We start from the raw sequence: 21,058 nt of genomic DNA on the forward strand, positions 1-21,058 counted from the left end.
CACTTATAAAAGTTACTTCTGAAATGGAGTAATAGATTAACTGAGATGTTTAAAATCTCAGTAAAGAGATGAAAATATGGTTAAAATAAGGGCCTTACATCAATGAAATAAAGCTAAACGGTTTGAAAAGAACCTCACTGCAAAGTCTAAGAATCAACAAATGTTACATTTAATGGGTTACCATGAGAAGTAGATTCCTAAAGGAGGGATTAATTTTTCTATCTCAAATACAGAAATCATGTTTCTATCTCATTTGAAAAAAAATTCATAGCTGACCTAAAAGAATGCAATAGTCAAACTTTTTGACTATTACTCATTGTAAGAAATGTAATTTAAATTGTGACCTATTGTGTGTGTGTGTGTGTGTGTGTGTGTGTGTGTGTGTAACTGAAAACAGAGTTTCATGAAACATAACTTCCCCTTTTTCTGCATTCTGATACTCTGTATTCTACATTGTTCTACTCCATTAAAAAAATACTGATGGCGGCCTCTAGAGTGAATCATAGGAACCCTGAGGATGAACTGACCCTTTTATTCACTATTCCACATCGAGTTGCAGACCCATCAGAGGGAGCCATGTGATAATTGTGCCCACCAGCTGACCCCACAGCCACCTTCTGCCCCCCTTGGACCCACCCAAGAATTTCTGAGCATTCTTTATGAGAGAAGGAGGAGCTTCAAGATGGCGGAAGAGTAAGATGCAGAGATCACCTTCCTCCCCACAAATACATCAGAAATACATCTACATGTGGAACAACTCCTACAGAACACCTACGGAACGCAGAAGACCTCAGACCTCCCAAAAGGCAAGAAACTCCCCAGGTACCTGGGTAGGGCAAAAGAAAAAAGAAAAAACAGAGACAAAAGAATAGGGATGGGACCTGCACCACTGGGAGGGAGCTGTGAAGGAGGAAAGGTCTCCACACACTAGGAAACCCCTTCGCGGCGGAGACTGCGAGTGGCAGAGGGGGCAAGCTTCGGAGCTGCAGAGGAGAGCGCAGCCACAGGGGTGCAGAGGGCAAAGCCGAGAGATTCCCGCACAGAGGAGCGGTGCCGACCAGCACTCACCAGCCCGAGAGGATTGTATGCTCACCCGCCGGGGCGAGTGGGGGCTGGGAGCTGAGGCTTGGGCTTCAGTCGGATCCCAGGGAGAGGACTGGGGTTGGCTGCGTGAACACAGCCTGAAGGGGGCTAGTGCGCCATGGCTAGCCGGGAGGGAGTCCGGGGGAAAAAGTCTGCAGCTGCCGAAGAGACAAGAGACTTTTTCTTGCCTCTTTGTTTCCTGGTGCATGAGGAGAGGGGATTAAGAGCACCGCTTAAACGAGCTCCAGAGACGGGCGCGAGCCGTGGCTATCAGCGCAGACCCCAGAGACGGGCATGGGACGCTAAGGCTGCTGCTGCCGCTACCAAGAAGCCTGTGTGCGAGCACAGGTCACTATCCACACCGCCCCTCCTGGGAACCTGTGCAGCCCGCCACTGCCAGGGTCCCGTGATCCAAGGACAACTTCCCCGGGAGAACAGATGGCGCGCCTCAAGCTGGTGCAATGTCATGTCGGCCTCTGCCGCTGAAGGCTCGCTCCGCATCCGTACCCCTCCCTCCCCCCGGCCTGAGTGAGTCAGAGCCCCCTAATCAGCTGCTCCTTTAACACCGTCCTGTGTGAGAGAAGAACAGACGCCCTCAGGCGACCTACACGCAGAGGCGGGACCAAATCCAAAGCTGAACCCCGGGAGCTGTGCGAACAAAGAAGAGAAAGGGAAATCTCTCCCAGCAGCCTCAGGAGCAGCGGATTAAATCTCCACAATCAACTTGATTTACCCTGCATCTGTGGACTACCTGAATAGACAACAAATCATCCCAAATTGAGGAGGTGGACTTTGGGAGCAACAATATATATATTTTTCCCCCTTTTTCTCTTTTTGTGAGTGTGTATGTGTATGCTTCTGTGTGTGATTTTGTCTGTACAGCTTTGCTTTTACCATTTGTCCTAGGGTTCTGTCTGTCCGTTTTTTCTTTAATTACTTAAAAAATTTTTTTCTTAATTATTATTTTTTACTTTAATAACTTTATTTTATTTTATTTTACTTTATTTTATTTTATATTCTTCTTTCTTTCTTTCTTTTTTTTCTCCCTTTTATTCTGAGTCGTGTGGAGGACAGGCTCTTGGTGCTCCAGCCAGGCGTAAGAGCTGTGCCACTGAGGTGGGAGAGCCAAGTTCAGGACACTGGTCCACAAGAGACCTCCCAGTTCCACGTAATATCAAACGGCGAAAATCTCCCAGAGATCTCCATCCCAATGCCAAGACCCAGCTCCACTCAATGACCAGCAAGCTACAGTGCAGGACACCCGATGCCAAACAACTAGCAGGACAGGAACACAACCCCATCCATTAGCATAGAGGCTGCCTAAAATCATAATAAGGCCACAGACACCCCAAAATACACCACCAGACGTGGACGTGCCCACCAGAAAGACAAGATCCAGCCTCATCCACCGGAACACAGGCACTAGTCCCCTCTACCAGGAAGCCTACACAACCCACTGAACCAACCTAGCCACTGGGGACAGATACCAAAAACGACGGAAACTACGAACCTGCAGCCTGTGAAAAGGAGACCCCCAAACACAGTAAGTTAAGCAAAATGAGAAGACAGAGAAACACACAGCAGATGAAGGAGCAAGGCAAAAACCCACCAGACCTAACAAATGAAGAGGAAATAGGCAGTCTACCTGAAAAAGAATTCAGAATAATGGTAGTAAAGATGATCCAAAATCTTGGAAATAGAAAGGAGAAAATACAAGAAACGTTTAACAAGGACCTAGAGGAACTAAAGAGCAAACAAACAGAGATGAACAACACAATAAATGAAATTAAAAACTCTCTAGAAGGGATCAATAGCAGAATAACTGAGGCAGAAGAACGGATAAGTGACCTGGAAGATAAAATAGTGGAAATAACTACTGCAGAGCAGAATAAAGAAAAAAGAATGAAAAGAATTGAGTACAGTCTCAGAGACCTCTGGGACAACATTAAACGCACCAACATTCGAATTATAGGGGTACCAGAAGAAGAAGAGAAAAAGAAAGGGACTGAGAAAATATTTGAAGAGATTATAGTTGAAAACTTCCCTAATATGGGAAAGGAAATAGTTAATCAAGTCCAGGAAGAACAGAGAGTCCCATACAGGATAAATCCAAGGAGAAACACGCCAAGACACATATTAATCAAACTATCAAAAATTAAATACAAAGAACAAATATTAAAAGCAGCAAGGGAAAAACAACAAGTAACACATAAGGGAATCCCCAAAAGGTTAACAGCTGATCTTTCAGCAGAAACTCTGCAAGCCAGAAGGGAGTGGCAGGACATATTTAAAGTGATGAAAGAGAAAAACCTACAACCAAGATTACTCTACCCAGCAAGGATCTCATTCAGATTTGACGGAGAAATTAAAAGCTTTACAGACAAGCAAAAGCTAACAGAATTCAGCACAACCAAACCAGCTTTACAACAAATGCTAAAGGAACTTCTCTAGGCAGGAAACACAAGAGAAGGAAAAGACCTACAATAATAAACCCAAAACAATTAAGAAAATGGTAATAGGAACATACATATCGATAACTACCTTAAATGTAAATGGATTAAATGCTCCAACCAAAAGATACAGACTGGCTGAATGGATACAAAAACAATACCCACATATATGCTGTCTACAAGAGACCCACTTCAGACCTAGGGACACATACAGACTAAAAGTGAGGGGATGGAAAAAGATATTCCATGCAAATGGAAATCAAAAGAAAGATGGAGTAGCAATTCTCATATCAGACAAAATAGACTTTAAAACAAAGACTATTACAAGAGACAAAGAAGGACACTACATAATGATCAAGGGATCAATCCAAGAAGAAGATATAACAATTATAAACATTTATGCACCCAACATAGGAGTACCTCAATACATAAGGCAAATACGAACAGTCTTAAAAGGGGAAATCGACAGTAACACAATCATAGTAGGGGACTTTAACACCCCACTTTCACCAACGGACAGATCATCCAAAATGAAAATAAATAAGGAAACACAAGCTTTAAATGATACATTAAACAAGACGGACTTAATTAATATTTATAGGACATTCCATCCAAAAACAACAGAATACACATTCTTCTCAAGTGCTCATGGAACATTCTCCAGGATAGATCATATCTTGGGTCACAAATCAAGCCTTGGTAAATTTAAGAAAATTGAAATCGTATCAAGTATCTTTTCTGACCACAACGCTATGAGACTAGATACCAATTACAGGAAAAATTCTGTAAGAAATACAAACACATGGAGGCTAAACAACACACTACTTAATAACCAAGAGATCACTGAAGAAATCAAAGAGGAAATCAAAAAATACCTAGAAACAAATGACAATGAAAACACAACGACCCAAAACCTATGGGATGCAGCAAAAGCAGTTCTAAGAGGGAAGTTTATAGCTATATAAGCCTACCTTAAGAAACAAGAAACATCTCAAATAAACAACCTAACCTTACACCTCAAGCAATTAGAGAAAGAAGAACAAAAAAACCCCAAAGTTAGCAGAAGGAAAGAAATCATAAAGACCAGATCAGAGATAAATGAAAAAGAAATGAAGGAAACGATAGCAAAGATCAATAAAACTAAAAGCTGGTTCTTTGAGAAGATAAACAAAATTGATAAACCATTAGCCAGACTTATCAAGAAAAAAAGGGAGAAGGCTCAAATCAATAGAATTAGAAATGAAAAAGGAGAAGTAACAACTGGCACTGCAGAAATACAAAGGATCATGAGAGATTACTACAAGCAGCTATATGCCAATAAAATGCACAACCTGCAAGAAATGGACAAATTCTTAGAAATGCACAACCTTCCAAGACTGAACCAGGAAGAAACAGAAAATATGAACAGACAATCACAAGCACTGAAAATGAAACTGTGATTAAAAATCTTCCAACACACAAAAGTCCAGGACCAGATGGCTTCACAGGCGAATTCTATCAAACATTTAGAGAAGAGCTAACACCTATCCTTCTCAAACTCTTCCAAAATATTGCAGAGGGAGGAACACTCCCAAATTCATTCTACAAGGCCACCATCACCCTGATACCAAAACCAGACAAAGATGTCACAAAGAAAGAAAACTACAGGCCAATATCACTGATGAACATAGATGCAAAAATCCTCAACAAAATACTAGCAAACAGAATCCAACAGCACATTAAAAGGATCATACACTATGATCAAGTGGGGTTTATCCCAGGAATGCAAGGATTCTTCAATATACGCAAATCAATCAATGTGATACACCATATTAACAAATTGAAGGAGAAAAACCATATGATCATCTCAATAGATGCAGAGAAAGCTTTCGACAAAATTCAACACCCATTTATGATAAAAGCCCTGAAGAAAGTAGGCATAGAGGGAACTTTTCTCAACATAATAAAGGCCATATATATGACAAACCCACAGCCAACATTGTCCTCAATGGTGAAAAACTGAAACCATTTCCACTAAGATCAGGAACAAGACAAGGTTGCCCACTCTCCCCACTATTATTCAACATAGTTGTGGAAGTTTTAGCCACAGCAATCAGAGAAGAAAAAGAAATAAAAGGAATCCAAATTGGAAAAGAAGAAGTAAAGCTGTCACTGTTTGCAGGTGACATGATACTATACATAGAGAATCCTAAAGATGCTACCAGAAAACTACCAGAGTTAGTCAATGAATTTGGTAAAGTAGCAGGATACAAAATTAATGCACAGAAATCTCTTGCATTCCTATACACTAATGATGAAAAATCTGAAAGTGAAATTAAGAAAACACTCCCATTTACCATTGCAACAAAAAGAATAAAATATCTAGGAATAAACCTACCTAAGGAGACAAAAGACATGTATGCAGAAAATTATAAGACACTGATGAAAGAAATTAAAGATGATACAAATAGATGGAGAGAAATACCATGTTCTTGGATTGGAAGAATCAACATTGTGAAAATGACTATACTACCCAAAGCAATCTACAGATTCAATGCAATCCCTATCAAACTACCACAGGCATTTTTCACAGAACTAGAGCAAAAAATTTCACAATTTGTATGGAAATACAAAAGACCCTGAACAGCCAAAGCAATCTTGAGAAAGAAAAACGGAGCTGGAGGAATCAGGCTCCCGGACTTCAGACTATACTACAAAGCTACAGTAATCAAGACAGTTTGGTACTGGCACAAAAACAGAAATATAGATCAATGGAACAGGATAGAAAGCCCAGAGATAAACCCACACACATATGGTCAACTTATCTTTGATAAAGGAGGCAAGCATATACAGTGGAGAAAAGACAGCCTCTTCAATAAGTGGTGCTGGGAAAATTGGACAGGAACATGTAAAAGTATGAAATTAGAACACTCCCTGACACCATGCTCAAAAATAAACTCAAAATGGATTAAAGACCTAAGTGTAAGGGCAGACACTATCAAACTCTTAGAGGAAAACATAGGCAGAACACTCTATGACATACATCACAGCAAGATTCTTTTTGACCCAGCTCCCAGAGAAATGGAAATAAGAACACAAATAAACAAATGGGACCTAATGAAACTTAAAAGCTTTTGCACAGCAAAGGAAACCATAAACAAGACGAAAAGACAACCCTCAGAATGGGAGAAAATATTTGCAAATGAAGCAACTGACAAAGGATTAATCTCCAAGATTTACAAGCAGCTCATGCAGCTCAATAACAAAAAAACGAACAACCCAATCCAAAAATGGGCAGAAGATCTAAATAGACATTTCTCCAAAGAAGATATACAGATGGCCTACAGACACATGAAAGAATGCTCAACATCATTAATCATTAGAGAAATGCAAATCAAAACTACAATGAGATCATCTCACACCGGTCAGAATGGCCATCATCAAAAAATCTACAAACAATAAATGCTGGAGAGGGTGTGGAGAAAAGGGAACCCTCTTGCACTGTTGGTGGGAATGTAAATTGATACAGCCACTATGGAGAACAGTATGGAGGTTCCTTAAAAAACTAAAAATAGAACTACCATATGACCCAGCAATCCCACTACTGGGCATATACCCTGAGAAAACCATAATTCAAAAAGAGTCATGTACCAAAATGTTCATTGCAGCTCTATTTACAATAGCCAGGACATGGAAGCAACCTAAGTGTCCATCAACAGATGAATGGATAAAGAAGATGTGGCACATATATACAATGGAATATTACTCAGCCATAAAAAGGAACGAAACTGAGTTATTTGTAGTGAGGTGGATGGATCTAGAGACTGTCATACAGAGTGAAGTAAGTCAGAAAGAGAAAAACAAATACTGTATGCTAACACGTACATATGGAATCTAAAAAAAAAAAGAAAATGGTCAGAAGAACCTAGGGGCAAGACGGGAATAAAGATGCAGACCTACTAGAGAATGGACTTGAGGATACGGGGAGGGGGAAGGGTAACCTGGGACAAAGTGAGAGAGTGGCATGGACATATATACACTACCAAACGTAAAACAGATAGCTAGTGGGAAGCAGCCGCATAGCACAGGGAGATCAGCTCGGTGCTTTGTGACCACCTAGACGGGTGGGATAGGGAGGGTGGGAGGGAGGGAGATGCAAGAGGGAAGAAATATGGGGACATTTGTATATGTATAACTGATTCACTTTGTTATAAAGCAGAAACTGACACACCACTGTAAAGCAATTATACTCTAATAAAGATGTTAAAAAAAAAAAATACTGGTTATGATACACTAAAGTGATCGTTTAACTACAAAGTCTGAAAAACGCTAACCCGGAAGTTGGAATGTCATGGAACATATAGGTTGAAGTCTAGCATGAATGAAGGACAAATTAAGTCCTAAAATAAGAAGTGATGATATAAAATATGGATTCTATTCTAGGGGGAGCTTCTAAGATTATGTTCCATAGTAAAAGCCTAAAACTCTCTAATTCTAATTATTTCTAATTCTAATTATTACGATATTTTTGTTTAAAAAGCCCATTATTTAACTATTATATATTTTGATAACTTTCACAAGGGTAAATTATAAAACAGCTAAAACACAGTGAGAGTAATACGGAAAAGTCTTGCTTAAAAATAATTTTCTAGCTTTCAGGACTCCATCATTTAAATAATGCCAACTTTAGTAAATACCTGAACAAGTTTGTCAATTCCCAGAGCTCTGTCTAGTTCAGCTAGCTCAGTTTCATCTTTGCCACTGAGGAAGGATACCAGCTGTTCAAGAAGAGCCTTCTCATCATTTCTTCCTTCGACTGTTGTTGGTGGACAGAGAAGCTCATCTAACTGTGAACTAATGCACTGGCTGCAGAATCAAAAGATAAGAAAGTTTAAGACTGATATAGCAAATAAGTACTCAACCTTAAGAATGCAAATACACACACACAAACACATATATATGCAAATATAGTTCTAGGAAATTCTCTGTTGAGATGCTTTTTTAACCAATTCTTATGCAATGAAATTTTCTATACTTAATGGGCAGAAATTTATGAATGTTTGGTATGTAGCTTGAATATATTTTTCATTATTTTGTCAATCACTGAATTTTGTTTCCATATTCTTCATGTTAGCTTACAGAAATAGCCTGAAAAATTAACCATAGTTAAGAGAAAATAGTTCTTAACAGAAGTAAAAAATAAAAATCAACCAAAAACTCAGAAAAAAATCATTTAGTCTATATCAAGATTTATACTATTTATTCTATGGGTGCCATTAATTATTGATAATTGAACCATAATCAAAACAGTAACATTATATTACTTAATTTTCAAAGATGATCAAATTATATTGATAACATGACATGATTACCATTTACAAAAGAAAGCAAACTAGAAAAATGAAACATGCTCAGTGTTAAGCAATAAATTGTTGATTACATGTAGGAAATACGTAGTCTAATCCAAACTGACACCAACTGATGCATAAAACTTGGAAATACATAGAAGATAATACTAGTACTAATACTACTTGTATAATAATGTAATGATAAGGATTCTTCTTTTGGGAAGGTGAATGGGACTACAGTTCACAGTTAAGGCTCCACACTCAATATTACCTACTCATCCTTTGGTTGCTATATATGAGATATAGTCTATGTGTTGGAATGGAGCTACCCGTGTGGATTAAGAAATTAAATTCTAATTAAGATGGGACACTGAGTAGATGTGGAAAGTACCTTCCCTTCTTATCCACTCTTGCTCCAAACAAAGAGAAAAGCTGGACAAAATAAAGAGCAACACAGTTGTTGTGCTGAGGCCAATTCATCCACAGGTCCCAGGAATTTTGTGGTAATCAATCAAAGAAAAGTAAGAGATGAAAAATAAAACAACAGCTGCATACTATTATCAGCCTCCTGATAATTACAATGTACACTAGCCTTGCAGTCATGCAGTAAATAAATCTGTTTGATTCGGTGTCCTCCTCCATCCTTTTCTTTTCATTAAACTTTCACTTCTATTAATATCTCACAAAATACCAATACAGGCTGGAATCTAGTTTGGGAAAAGTAGTTCTTTGCTGTAGAAGTTGGTATCTGATACTTCATAATATACAAAATGTATTACTCACTCCTCTGGCTTATTCTGATTTACAGCTGTCACTGTATTATTTGTCCATGAAACCTGATCACCACTTCCTGGTTGTCCAAACTGGTTATCAATTGCTTCCAATTCCAGCTCAGGTAATCCTGGTTAAAGAAGAAAAGGTAAGAAGTCAGGACATATTACAATGGAAGATAAGATGATAATACTTTTAAGAAGTAATATATTGTACAGTAGAGTGAGATTTCCCCTATAAAATACTACCTCAGTGATACAAAAGTCACTTATTCAGAACCTTAAATTATCTAGAATGTGACCACATAATAAGTAAATGAGAAAGTGAGAAAAAGTCTCTGAATCAAAGGCAGTCCGATGTTCAAAGTTTTTATATATTACCGTAAGAGAATCACTTAGGACTTTGTCTGAAATTATTTATTTTAAAGACAATCATAACAATTTGGTTAACTGCTTATTCAGTCTACATCATATTAGAATATGCTATAAGTAGGGACAGTGTTACTGTCATAAAATGAGAGCTGCAAGTAAAAGATAAAATATGTTCTATAAAAGGCAGGAACAGAAACTAAAGGGCACTGCAGTCTGGGGACAAAACTCTACAGTTGTTAACTGAGAATATAGCTGTACAATAACAGTATAATTAATTGATGTCTATAATGATGAATGAAAAAAGGGGTTGAATTATGTCTTGTAATAGAAGAAAATAGTTTGTGCACTTTAGAACATTTTTGTGTGGGCAATTTTTTTGAAAGGTTTATTTCTGTACTATTTATAGTAGGAAAGAACTGTAAATAACCTAAATACCAGAAATTTGCTGATTGATTAATGAATTATGGTATAGATATTTACAACATGCTGATAAATGAAAAAGAAAAAAAGTATAATCCAAGACATTATGTTCAGGATGATTCTGTTTTTATAAGCTATTTCATATATATTAACAGAAAAAACGCTGGTAGATTTTAAGTTGTGAGATTAAGGATTACTTTATTTTCTTTTAGTATTTCTCATGGTTATTTGTAATCTCTAAAGAGAACAAAATTCATATGTTGAAGCCTTAACCTCTAGTACTTCAGAATATGACTGTATTTGGGGACAGGGCTTTGCGTGAAGTGACTAAGTTAAAATAGAGTCGTTAGGGTGGGCTCTAATTTAATATGACTGGTGTTCTTAAAAGAAGAGGTGATTAGGACACAGACAACACAGACAGCGGGATGGCCATGAGGACATAGTAAGAAGGAAGCCATCTGCAAGCTAGTGAGAGAGGCCTCAGAAGACACCAAACCTGCTAACCCCCTAACCTTGGACTTCGAGCCTTCAGATTGTGAGAAAATAAATTTCTGGCAATAAAATACCACTGGTCTGTGGTATTTTATTATTATGGTAGCCCTAGCAAACTAAAAACAAAAACAAAAACTAAGAAAGCATTGGTGGCTTAAGAAAAAACATAATTTGGTAGAATTCCTCATTCTAATGAATGGAGAATAAGTAGATTTAAGGATGCTCCCCAAATTTATTTAATGCTGGATACTGATCATTATTAACTATACAAAACATGTTAGGCTCACTTTTATGTGAAATATACTCAATATTTAGTATGAATGAAATATAGGAGTCCATATAAAAGCACATTCACTTCTACATGCAAAGAATTATATAGCCTGCAATTAAACTTGTCTTCTTTATCATGACAAATGATAGAGAAATCAAATTCTAAAGGATCCTGGAAAAAAAAAAGCAAAAAACAAAGCAAACAAAAAACACCAAACAACAACAATAGACGGTGATAGGAAAGTAATCACTTAATTCCTCTCATTACTTCAATCAGGAAGTTGGTCAAAGATTATCTAAAGCTGTCTCATTGCTCTGCTCCACACATTAATTTTTCAATCTTATTCCATTTTAGAAATCTAACCTAAACAAAATAATTATATTTAAGAGTCAAAGAAAATTTATATGGCTGTCTACCATCAATACTTAGTATTACAGGATAGTTTATTTGACTCAGTAATAGGACACAGTATCTCATTTTAGTAGTCTTGATGGGAAAAAAGGTTAAGAAAACAAGTTGGATAAAATATTTTCAAAATAAAGTAAGATTCACGTGCTAAATTTGGTGAAAAGGGGAGGAAAATCCAAAGAAATCAATCACTGATTCAATTAAAAGCTTTGTTTGCATAGGCTGTATGCTTAAAAGAAGTTGGTTTTTATTCTAAAAGTCACTTCAACCTTTAGGACTTCCTTTAGAAACGCACTTACATAAAAAAATTCGAGGATTTGCTGGAATGTTTTACGAAATACACACTTTCTCTCTCTTTGTCCAGGGAATAAACCTACTATTTTTGGTCATGTTTGTGTCTCTATTGCAAACATGAGTAAGTATGTATATATGTTACACAAGACAGGCATAGTAATTTTTAAAGGGACGCATTACTGCATTTACTAGTCTCTGTTGGAGAGAGGCAGCTGAAGCGGGGGTAGAAAACAAGCTCTTAGTGATTCTTGATCAAGCTATTAATGGTTTTGTTTTTTTTTTAATCATCTGAGCAAAGGGCTCAACATCATATTTTCTCCATTTTAAACATGGTTAAAAGAAAACTTTATATCCCCATGAGCCACAGTGATTCCAGCTTAAAAAATCTTATATTATTAAAAAATTTAAAAACTTCTGCACACAAAGTAGAAAGCATTGTCTAATCAAGAGAGTGGCTTTTGCACACTTTACTCCACTAAGAGTTGATTCAGCATCTGATATAAAATCCATATGTTGGTAAAGAGACTTCTGGTTCAGTTTTGTGTTACATTTGGCTGTTAACTATGCACAGCAGTTACAATGTTTTATTTGACTAATTTCTCTACTATACAAAAAGAACTATAGGGCTTCCCTGGTGGCGCAGTGGTTGGGAGTCTGCCTGCCAATGCAGGGTACACAGGTTCGAGCCCTGGTCTGGGAGGATCCCACATGCCGCGGAGCAACTAGGCCCGTGAGCCACAATTACTGAGCCTGCGCGTCTGGAGCCTGTGCTCCGCAGCAAGAGAGGCCGCGATAGTGAGAGGCCCGCACACCGCGATGAAGAGTGGCCCCCGATTGCCGCAACTAGAGAAAGCCCTAGCACAGAAACGAAGACCCAACACAGCCAAAAATAAAAATAAAAAAATTAATTAAAAAAAAAAAAAAAAAGAACTATAAATCAATAAGATAAAAACTGAATAACCCAATAGATATATGGTCAGAGAATATAAACAGGTCACATGAAATCATTGAAAAATGATCAACCTAATTCACAATAAAAGAAATACAGATTAAAACTACACTGAGATACTTAAAAAATAAAACACATCAAATTGGTAAAGATGAGAAAGTGCATAATTCAACTTATTAGAAAGGATGTGTGGAAAGAGCAACATTATCAGTTAGAGTGTAAACTGGCATAAGAAAGGCCATTTGGCAAAATCTGTCTACCCTTTGACCCAGCAATTCTGTTCAGAATTTATATTTCAGATATACTCTCAAATGTGGTCAACTATCTCTACATAAGATTATTCATTATAGTTTTGTACTAGCAAAATGCCTACCGATAGCCACAACACACTAAACGCAACCTCAGAAACAGGGAACTAAAAATGGAGTTTTTAAGTACTGAAAATATTTTATGTGAAACATTTATTTTTAGAGTTATGAACACTATTAATGTACTACAGATTAATAAGATTTTAAAAATAATCATCTCAGAATCTGTATGTTCATAGAACATAAAAACAAGCACCTCAGTAGGTCATTCCTTACTTCAGTGATGTTGCCAATGTTCAAATATTTTTGCAATTCTTCTAGAACTGTCTTAACCAGTATATAAGTCCTTCAAGAAAATATGACTCCTTATAACTACATCTAATTTTGGTTCTGATGTTTTAAAAAGTATTATTCTTTTCAGATCAACAAATTTGGCTCCAAATAACTTCACAAAACTTCAAAAGTCAAATCCACCCTCAAGGGATAGAAATTTAAAGATGGTCAAAAGGACATAGTAGAGGTTCTGAAGGTACTGCCAAGAAAGCACATTATGTATATTTTGATCAACATCCTTCTAAGTTGTCTCTTGATGTGCTCTTGTAGTACATTTCTAACAAAATTATTTAAATCACTTGGTCACACTGCATGGGTGTGTGTGTGCATATAAACAATGTGTTTTGAAACCAGGCAGACTGAAATTTAAATCCTGGTTCTACATATACTAACTGGATAACTTTGGGCAAGTTTTTGTCTGTGTGTGTTTTCTTTTCTTTCTCTGGAACTTATGACCTTAGTTTCCTCATATGTAAATAGACCTAAGGAAAATTTCTGGTTCAATGTGAAATATATCATCTATATTTTATTTGATGTGTAAAATTATCACTGAAACAAAAGAAATTAAAAGGGGAAAACAAATCTACAGCTGAAGGAGAGGCACAAGAAGCAGCATGGCAGCTGACTAGAACAATGAAGAATTTCTGAAAGATAAAACAGATGGAAAGATAAAACTGATGGTGAAATTGACCTAAACTAAAAACCTTACATCAGGACAAAGAGGAGATTTTCCAAAAAGGGGGTTTTTCTCAGAAGAACACTAGAACAACTCCAGGTTCAGTGGTCATTCGAGTGGGTAAAGGAACAGGCCATGGGTGATTGCTGGGATAATTAAAGGACAACTGAACAGCTGTCACCAGGCCCTGCTCTGAGTGCAGCTGACTCTGGCGTCTGCCCATGGGATTAAAGTGGTGAGTACATGACTCAGTGCGGGAGTTCTGCCCAGGGAATCTCCCAAAGTGGGTGTGAGGGCTGCCACAAGGGATTTCCCCATCACCAACCCCCACTCCTTCACAACGACAACTAAGAATCAGGGCCTCTATAATCAGAACCTACATTCACTGCCAGAGCAAAAGGCCTCTCACTTTAGCTAAAGAAACACTCTAGCTACCAAGATGTTTCATTCTAGGTCTTTTTCAGTATATATGGACAGACAGCCCTGATTTACCAAACATTCAAGAAAAGTCAACAGCAGAAAAGAAAGATAGCAAATTTGACAAAGAAATAAAGAAACTTTGAAGGAAAAAGGGTTGTTACAGAAAATAGATGAGCCCTAAAGTAATATGCTAAATTTATCATCACACAGATTTAAAAGTCTATCATATACATAAATGGTAATAGACTTCTATGAAAAAAAATTTCTAAAAACGTGATCGCCACAATTAAAAGAACTCAATAGATTGACTGAAGAGCAGAATGGATATGGTTGAAGATTCAGTTTTGATCCAGAAAATCTGGCCCAGAGACTCTCTCAGAATACAGTGCAAAGTATGACAGAAAAGATAAGTGACATGGCAGATAGATCCAGAAGTTCTAATAGGTATATCTCAGGTGGTGAAATACTATGATAATTAAACTGTCCTATGTGAGACCTTTGGGCACAAGGTTAAGACATGGAATCAGCTACTGGATAATGGACTCTGGCTCTAGTGAAAGGCAGTGGTGGGCAGTGTAGAGGCTAGAGGGGGCAGAGAATCAGAGGCTGTTCTCTTCCCTTTATAAGCTATCGTATTTTTGTCCTCATCTTCTTTTTTTCTTTCTTTTTCCTTCTCCAGTCTTTTGTTATCTTTTCCTTTCTCCTGTCCAACTTGTCTCCTTAGCCTTATGCCTCTTGAAACCTTTTTTCTTGTCGGTATGGAAACTTTGTAAACACTGTCTGCAGCTATCACCCTCCCCTCATTTACCTCAATTTCTTCCCCTCTATGCTTCTGGCCTTCAGCAATACTACAGCACAGGGTTTAACAGACTGTGGCCTATTTACAAACTTTTATATATGAAGCTGTATTCAGGGGAGGAAATCTCAAGAAAGAAAAAAGAGCTATTTGCCTCAAGACAGATTATGAATGAAAAACACTCTACTTTCACAGACTTGTAGAGCTAGAAGACACCTTCTATTTTTTTTAAATTAATTAATTAATTTTTGGCTGCGTTGGGTCTTGCTGCATGCGGCCTTCTCTAGTTGCAGCGAGCAGGGGCTACTCTTCCTAGAGGTGAGTGGGCTTCTCACTGTGGTGGCTTCTCGTGTTGCGGAGCATAGGCTCTAGGTGCACAGGCTTCAGTAGTTGTGGCACACAGGCTCAGTATTTGTGGCTCGCAGGCTCTAGAGCACAGGCTCAGTAGTTGTGGCGCACGGGTTTAGTAGCTCCGTGGCATGTGGGATCTTCCCAGACCAGGGCTTGAACCCATGTCCCCTGCATTGGCAGGTGGATTCTTAACCACTGCGCCACCAGGGAAGTCCCCCTTCTATTTTTATTAACTTTAATTTTCATCAAATTAACACATATACATAAATTTAAAAGTCAGGACCAAAAGGCCTATTATGAATAAAAGCAGTTTCCTGTCTTGCCCCTTCCGATCCTTTAATTATTTCCCTTTCAACAGAGGCAACCATTCACAACTTGTGTAGCTGTTTTCTTTAGCATTTGCCTAATTATTTCTAAAATATCTCCATTTTAGATTTCTGACTCCCCATCATGATAGATGGGGTTTTAGTTCTCTCACATCACCTCCCTTATTACCTCCTGTGCCCTCAATTCCCTAACAGAGATCACAGTTCTTTATAAAATAAAAAGTTAATATTTAGATTCTTACGACTACACAAATATTACTCACTGCTAAGGCATGTCGTGTACTATGTTCAAACATCCTTTCTTATATCATGATTTCTTTTTTCTGGAGTTACCAATTATCTTATTTTTTTTCATTTTCCTGCTTTTCTAGGAGAAATTTTTGGATGCTTCAACATTTTTGACATAAATCTATCATTAATATTTTCTATAAACTCAAAGAGATAAATGTAATTTCTCTTTTGGAGGCTGCCTTTCCAGAGGACTCAGGCCCCCTGCTCCAATCAACACTGGTTGTTCTCTAATCTTGCTCATCATTCCTGGACTTCCCTTCAGATCCTCTGTTTCCCCTGGGCCCTGTAAGTTTTTCTTTTTTGGTTTTCTCCCTGTTCGCTGAAGTATATCTTCTAGGACCTGTCAAACAAACAAAAAAAGAGTATGCAAAGGAAGTATACAATGAGTGTATGGACTAAAAAATTTTTGAAAAGATATTTCATCCATGAATAACATGGGAAGAAAAAAAGGGACAAAAAGCAAGAAAGAATTTTTGGAAATTAGATATCCAAAATTTTTTAATTGCAAGAGAAATATTAGAAAATAAAGCTGAGAAAAGCTGTCAGAAAGAACAAAAAGACCAAAAGACATATAGAAAGCAGGGAAGAAAAAGTTAAGCTCGACCTTGTTTTGTGCTCTCTTTCAAGTTACAGACTTCCCTCAAAGTCCTGATTATCTTTGGCTGTGTCTATTCTAAACAGACACAGTGTTCTAAAACACTGACTGGTTGGGCTCAGTGTGAGGCTTGTGTCTGCTGGTAGCCTTCACTGTTGGATGCTTAGATGGTAGCATGACCTTTGCACTTTAGGGATTTCCCCATACATACCAATATCCAGACATCTTCCTTCTGGCCATTTGGTATCTCCTGAGATAACCCCTCCAGTCTCCCACATTGGAAGGGGAAGGACGAGGATGAAACCAATCAATATGCAGACTTTCATTTTATCTCCTCTTAGACTTACACCTCATTGTTTCCCCAACTGTGCCGGATATCCCAGAGTCTGGAATCTCTATTTCAATTAGAAGACTTCTCAAGTTGTTTCATCTAATTCTTATTTTGCAGATAAAGAGAATGAGACTCAGAAAATTCATGTGCTTAAGGTATTACCGTTAATAAACGGGAAATATGAGACTTGAACCTAGGCTCCTGCTCTCATCTAGTGTTCTGGTCAGCTGAAAAACTGCTTCCAAAAATGTCAGAGATGACTTGAGATTTTTCTTTCCAGATGTCTGGAAATCTTGGTAAGCTTTTGGGAATTGTGTCATGCCAGCTAAAAGCTGTAGTCAGACTGAAATAAACAAGGCCCACATCTGGTCCCATTAGAAGAGGGACAGGCAAATTTTGAAAGTGAGCTGGTTAGTTTCCTTTACTTTCAAGGTCACACAATGGAATTATCACCATTTTTTTCAACTTCAAAATTTGATGGGTGAAAACTATCTTCATGAATTGGAAGTATACTATTCAAAGTGTCTCTTAAGTAGGAGAATGCTAACATGGGCTAGAGGAGTCATGACCTATTTCAACATAGATGTCTCCTAAACAGTGCCCCATGAAAAACTCATTCTGTGGGGTAACATGTATTACTTGAGAAAAGGAATTCCATAATCAAGAAAAGTTTGGCAAATGCTGGGTTAAAGAAATCTTTAAATTAAATTTAAATTTAACTTGTAAGACAGGCTACAAGGATGTATTGTACAGCATGGGGAATATAGTCAATATTCTGTAATAATTGTAAATGGAGTGTAAACTTTAAAATTTGTATAAAATTTTGTTTTAAATTAAAAAACAAACTGGCACAAAGATAAAGCAAAACAATTTTTAAAATATATAAACTAGTTCATCTAACACAGGACTTCCTAAAACCTTTAATATGCACTGTGGAATTTTAATAGAGGAATGGTGTATATGTCACGTAGCATTTGCCCAGTGTATGTTAGCACAAAATCCTTTTTTTCATAGGACTAGTGTTCAAGGAAGACCCTTTGGGAAACATAATCTGATCCAATATTATATTTCTGAAAGTCCTACTATGGAATGTTTTGGGTAAGAACACAAAATTGCTCTCCTTAACATCAACTGCTCACCTTAACATCAATTACAAAAAAGTAGAGGTTATACTATAACTTAAAATAGACATGATGAGTGAAGTTCATATGTCTGAAAGTAACTGTGTATTACTAAGAGTGGCATTAATGAGAAGATATTTCACTCTCAACAGACAAAAGGTCTGTGCAATAATGATGAGAGACAAAGCACTAATCCATATTATCATTAAACATTTAAAATGAAGTTCTGTCCCCAACACATACTATTCAGCCTGGAAGTGGGTCTGGCAGTGGTGGTCTGAAGTGCAGCTGGCAGGATCTCCGATTTGATGGCTACAGTGGTGACCGCACCATCCATCCTCTCTGTCTCACATAAGCCTGGCAACTGTGCGGCCTTCTCCAGCGTGGGTAGTAACTGATCAAACTGGTCAAGGTCAGCTGTAAACTAAGAACGGAAACCAAAGTTAGAGGAAATATATTCTACACTTTCACCTGAAACAATGTAGAAAACAAGTTGTTCCTTTAAACTATATGAATTGAGTGTGACTATGAGAGAATGAAGAAAGAAGAAAGAAAGATTGGGGTCTCAATGAAATAACAGGACCTAACACTGGAACAAAATGTGGACGCTTATGATATTAATATACTACAGGATATAAGATAACATACACATAGTGTTTATCTACTATATCTCGGTATAAAATGTATGCACTGGAAAAAGACTGAACTGGAAAGAAATATCGAGAGTACTGTGTTACGACGATAGCATCATGGGTGATTACCTTTTGTCATATTTTTCAAAATTTTATAAAATGGCTTACTTTATGATGGTGCAAAACATACACTGTTTTTTAAAAATAATTTTAAAACGTTTGGGAAAGTTTTTAATAAATATTAGCTTGAAAGATCCCAGAAAGGTCACTTACCACTTAAGGACTTACTAGAATAAGAAACATATCTTCTAGCATAGGTAGGGAGTTCCTACATCTGTCTGTGGCTATGCACAGGAGAAAACTGACCTTTATTTCACAGTATTATTCCACTATGGTTACCTTACGATAATTCATCAACATAAAATGTCTACCTGTTTGGGTTTCATTATTTACTTCAACAAAAATTTCCTTCTAGATTGTGTAACAGAATTACATGTACGTATTTTTTAGAAGTCTGGCTTCTTTCACTTAACATTACATTTCTGAAGTTTAGACACCTTGTCGCAAGTAGCAGTAGATCACTTTGTTTTTGTTGCTGAATAGTATCTCATTGTATGAATATGCTACAATATATTTATAAATTCTACTGTAATGGATTTGGGAGTTTTTCTGGGTTTTGGCTAATACAAGTTAAACTACTATGACTATTTTTGAACATGTCTTTTGTGGCACGTGCCAAAAGTACTAACAATAAAGGAAAAAACTGACAAATTGGACTACGTTAAAATGAAGAACTTCACTCCAACAAAAAGCACCATTAAGAGAAAGAAAAGGCAAGGCACAGCATAGAGAAGATATCTGCAAATATATAAACAATAAAGGACTCACCCAAAATGCATAAAGAACTCTTACAGGTCAAAAGGAAAAATATAACATTGGGAAAATGGGCAAACCACTTGAACAGGCTATTTACAAAAGAAGATATCCAAATGACCAATAAATGTTTACCAGGGAAAGGCAAATTAAAACTACGAAATATCACTACACAGACCCCAGAACAGCTAAAATTTAAAAGATTGACAACAGCAAGTATTAACAAGGACATGGAACAACTAGAAGGAATTCTCACACACTAGGAAAACTGGCATTATCTACTAAAGATGAACACATACATATTTTACGATCTTACAATTCCACTCCCAGGTATAAGCTCAGCAGAAATGCACGTACATGTGCACTAAAACAGATGTGCCAAGATTGTACACAATGGTATTTTCTTATAAAGCTGTTACTTTTCAAGTTAATTTTAAAGCATGAGAGTTTTAACATAGTTATTATTTAAAGCTGTTTTCCAGCTTAGAAACACAGCACTAGTTTAGCTGTACCAAGAGACAGCCTTCTCAAAGACCACACAGGTAAAGAAATAACCCAAATAGTGTTATAGTCAATAGAGACAATACAGAGAACTATGAGAGTGGAGAGGAAGGGAATGTTTAACTAAGGCTACTGGGGAAGGCTTTACAGAAATGATGTCTGAATTGTTTGTGAAGGATGAGTAGAAGTTCAGCAGACATAGAAAGGAGAGCAAGGCAGAAGATGCTTAGAAGAGACATGGCTTATCCCAGGAGTGGCAAGGGCTTCCATGTGCCTAGAATGCAGTATGCCTGAGGGAAGAGAGAGACTTCTGTGAGATGAGGGCAGAAAATAAAGCTGACTCAAGAAACTGTAGGACCTATACGTACTAAGTGTGAATCTTGTTTCACAATGAAGAGTCTTATTAATAAACTGCTATGTGAATACATTTTCAGCTATTTCACGTATGTCTATATTCTACCTAAATAATGTGTAAGCTCCTAGCAGGGAGGAATCACATTTTCTTTTTTTCTTAAATTCCTTCAGAGTCCACAGCAATTATTCAATAAACGAAGCTGCCTATTACTTTTCACTCCACCCCTACCCCAGCCTAAACACAGAGGTTCCTGATCCATAACAATTTATGCAAAGGTTTACTTTTATTTACTTCTGTTTCAGGGCATGTTATA

General features: G+C 37.3%; 1 protein-coding gene across 9 annotated transcripts in view; it reads right to left on the reverse strand.

The window, feature by feature from the left end:
* The window catches only part of NCOA1 (nuclear receptor coactivator 1), a 259,972-nt gene that overhangs the window by 43,314 nt on the left and 195,600 nt on the right, over nucleotides 1-21,058 (reverse strand). For all 9 annotated transcript variants that reach the window (XM_057558335.1, XM_057558336.1, XM_057558330.1 and 6 more), the window contains 3 exons: nucleotides 18,628-18,808; nucleotides 9,644-9,761; nucleotides 8,210-8,378 (listed from right to left, as the gene is read on the reverse strand). In XM_057558335.1, coding sequence (XP_057414318.1) covers nucleotides 8,210-8,378; nucleotides 9,644-9,761; nucleotides 18,628-18,808 — 468 coding nt within the window. The remainder of the gene's footprint in view (nucleotides 1-8,209; nucleotides 8,379-9,643; nucleotides 9,762-18,627; nucleotides 18,809-21,058) is intronic.

This window comes from Balaenoptera acutorostrata, chromosome 12 (genome assembly GCF_949987535.1).
Source record: "Balaenoptera acutorostrata chromosome 12, mBalAcu1.1, whole genome shotgun sequence".
Lineage (NCBI taxonomy): Eukaryota > Metazoa > Chordata > Mammalia > Artiodactyla > Balaenopteridae > Balaenoptera > Balaenoptera acutorostrata.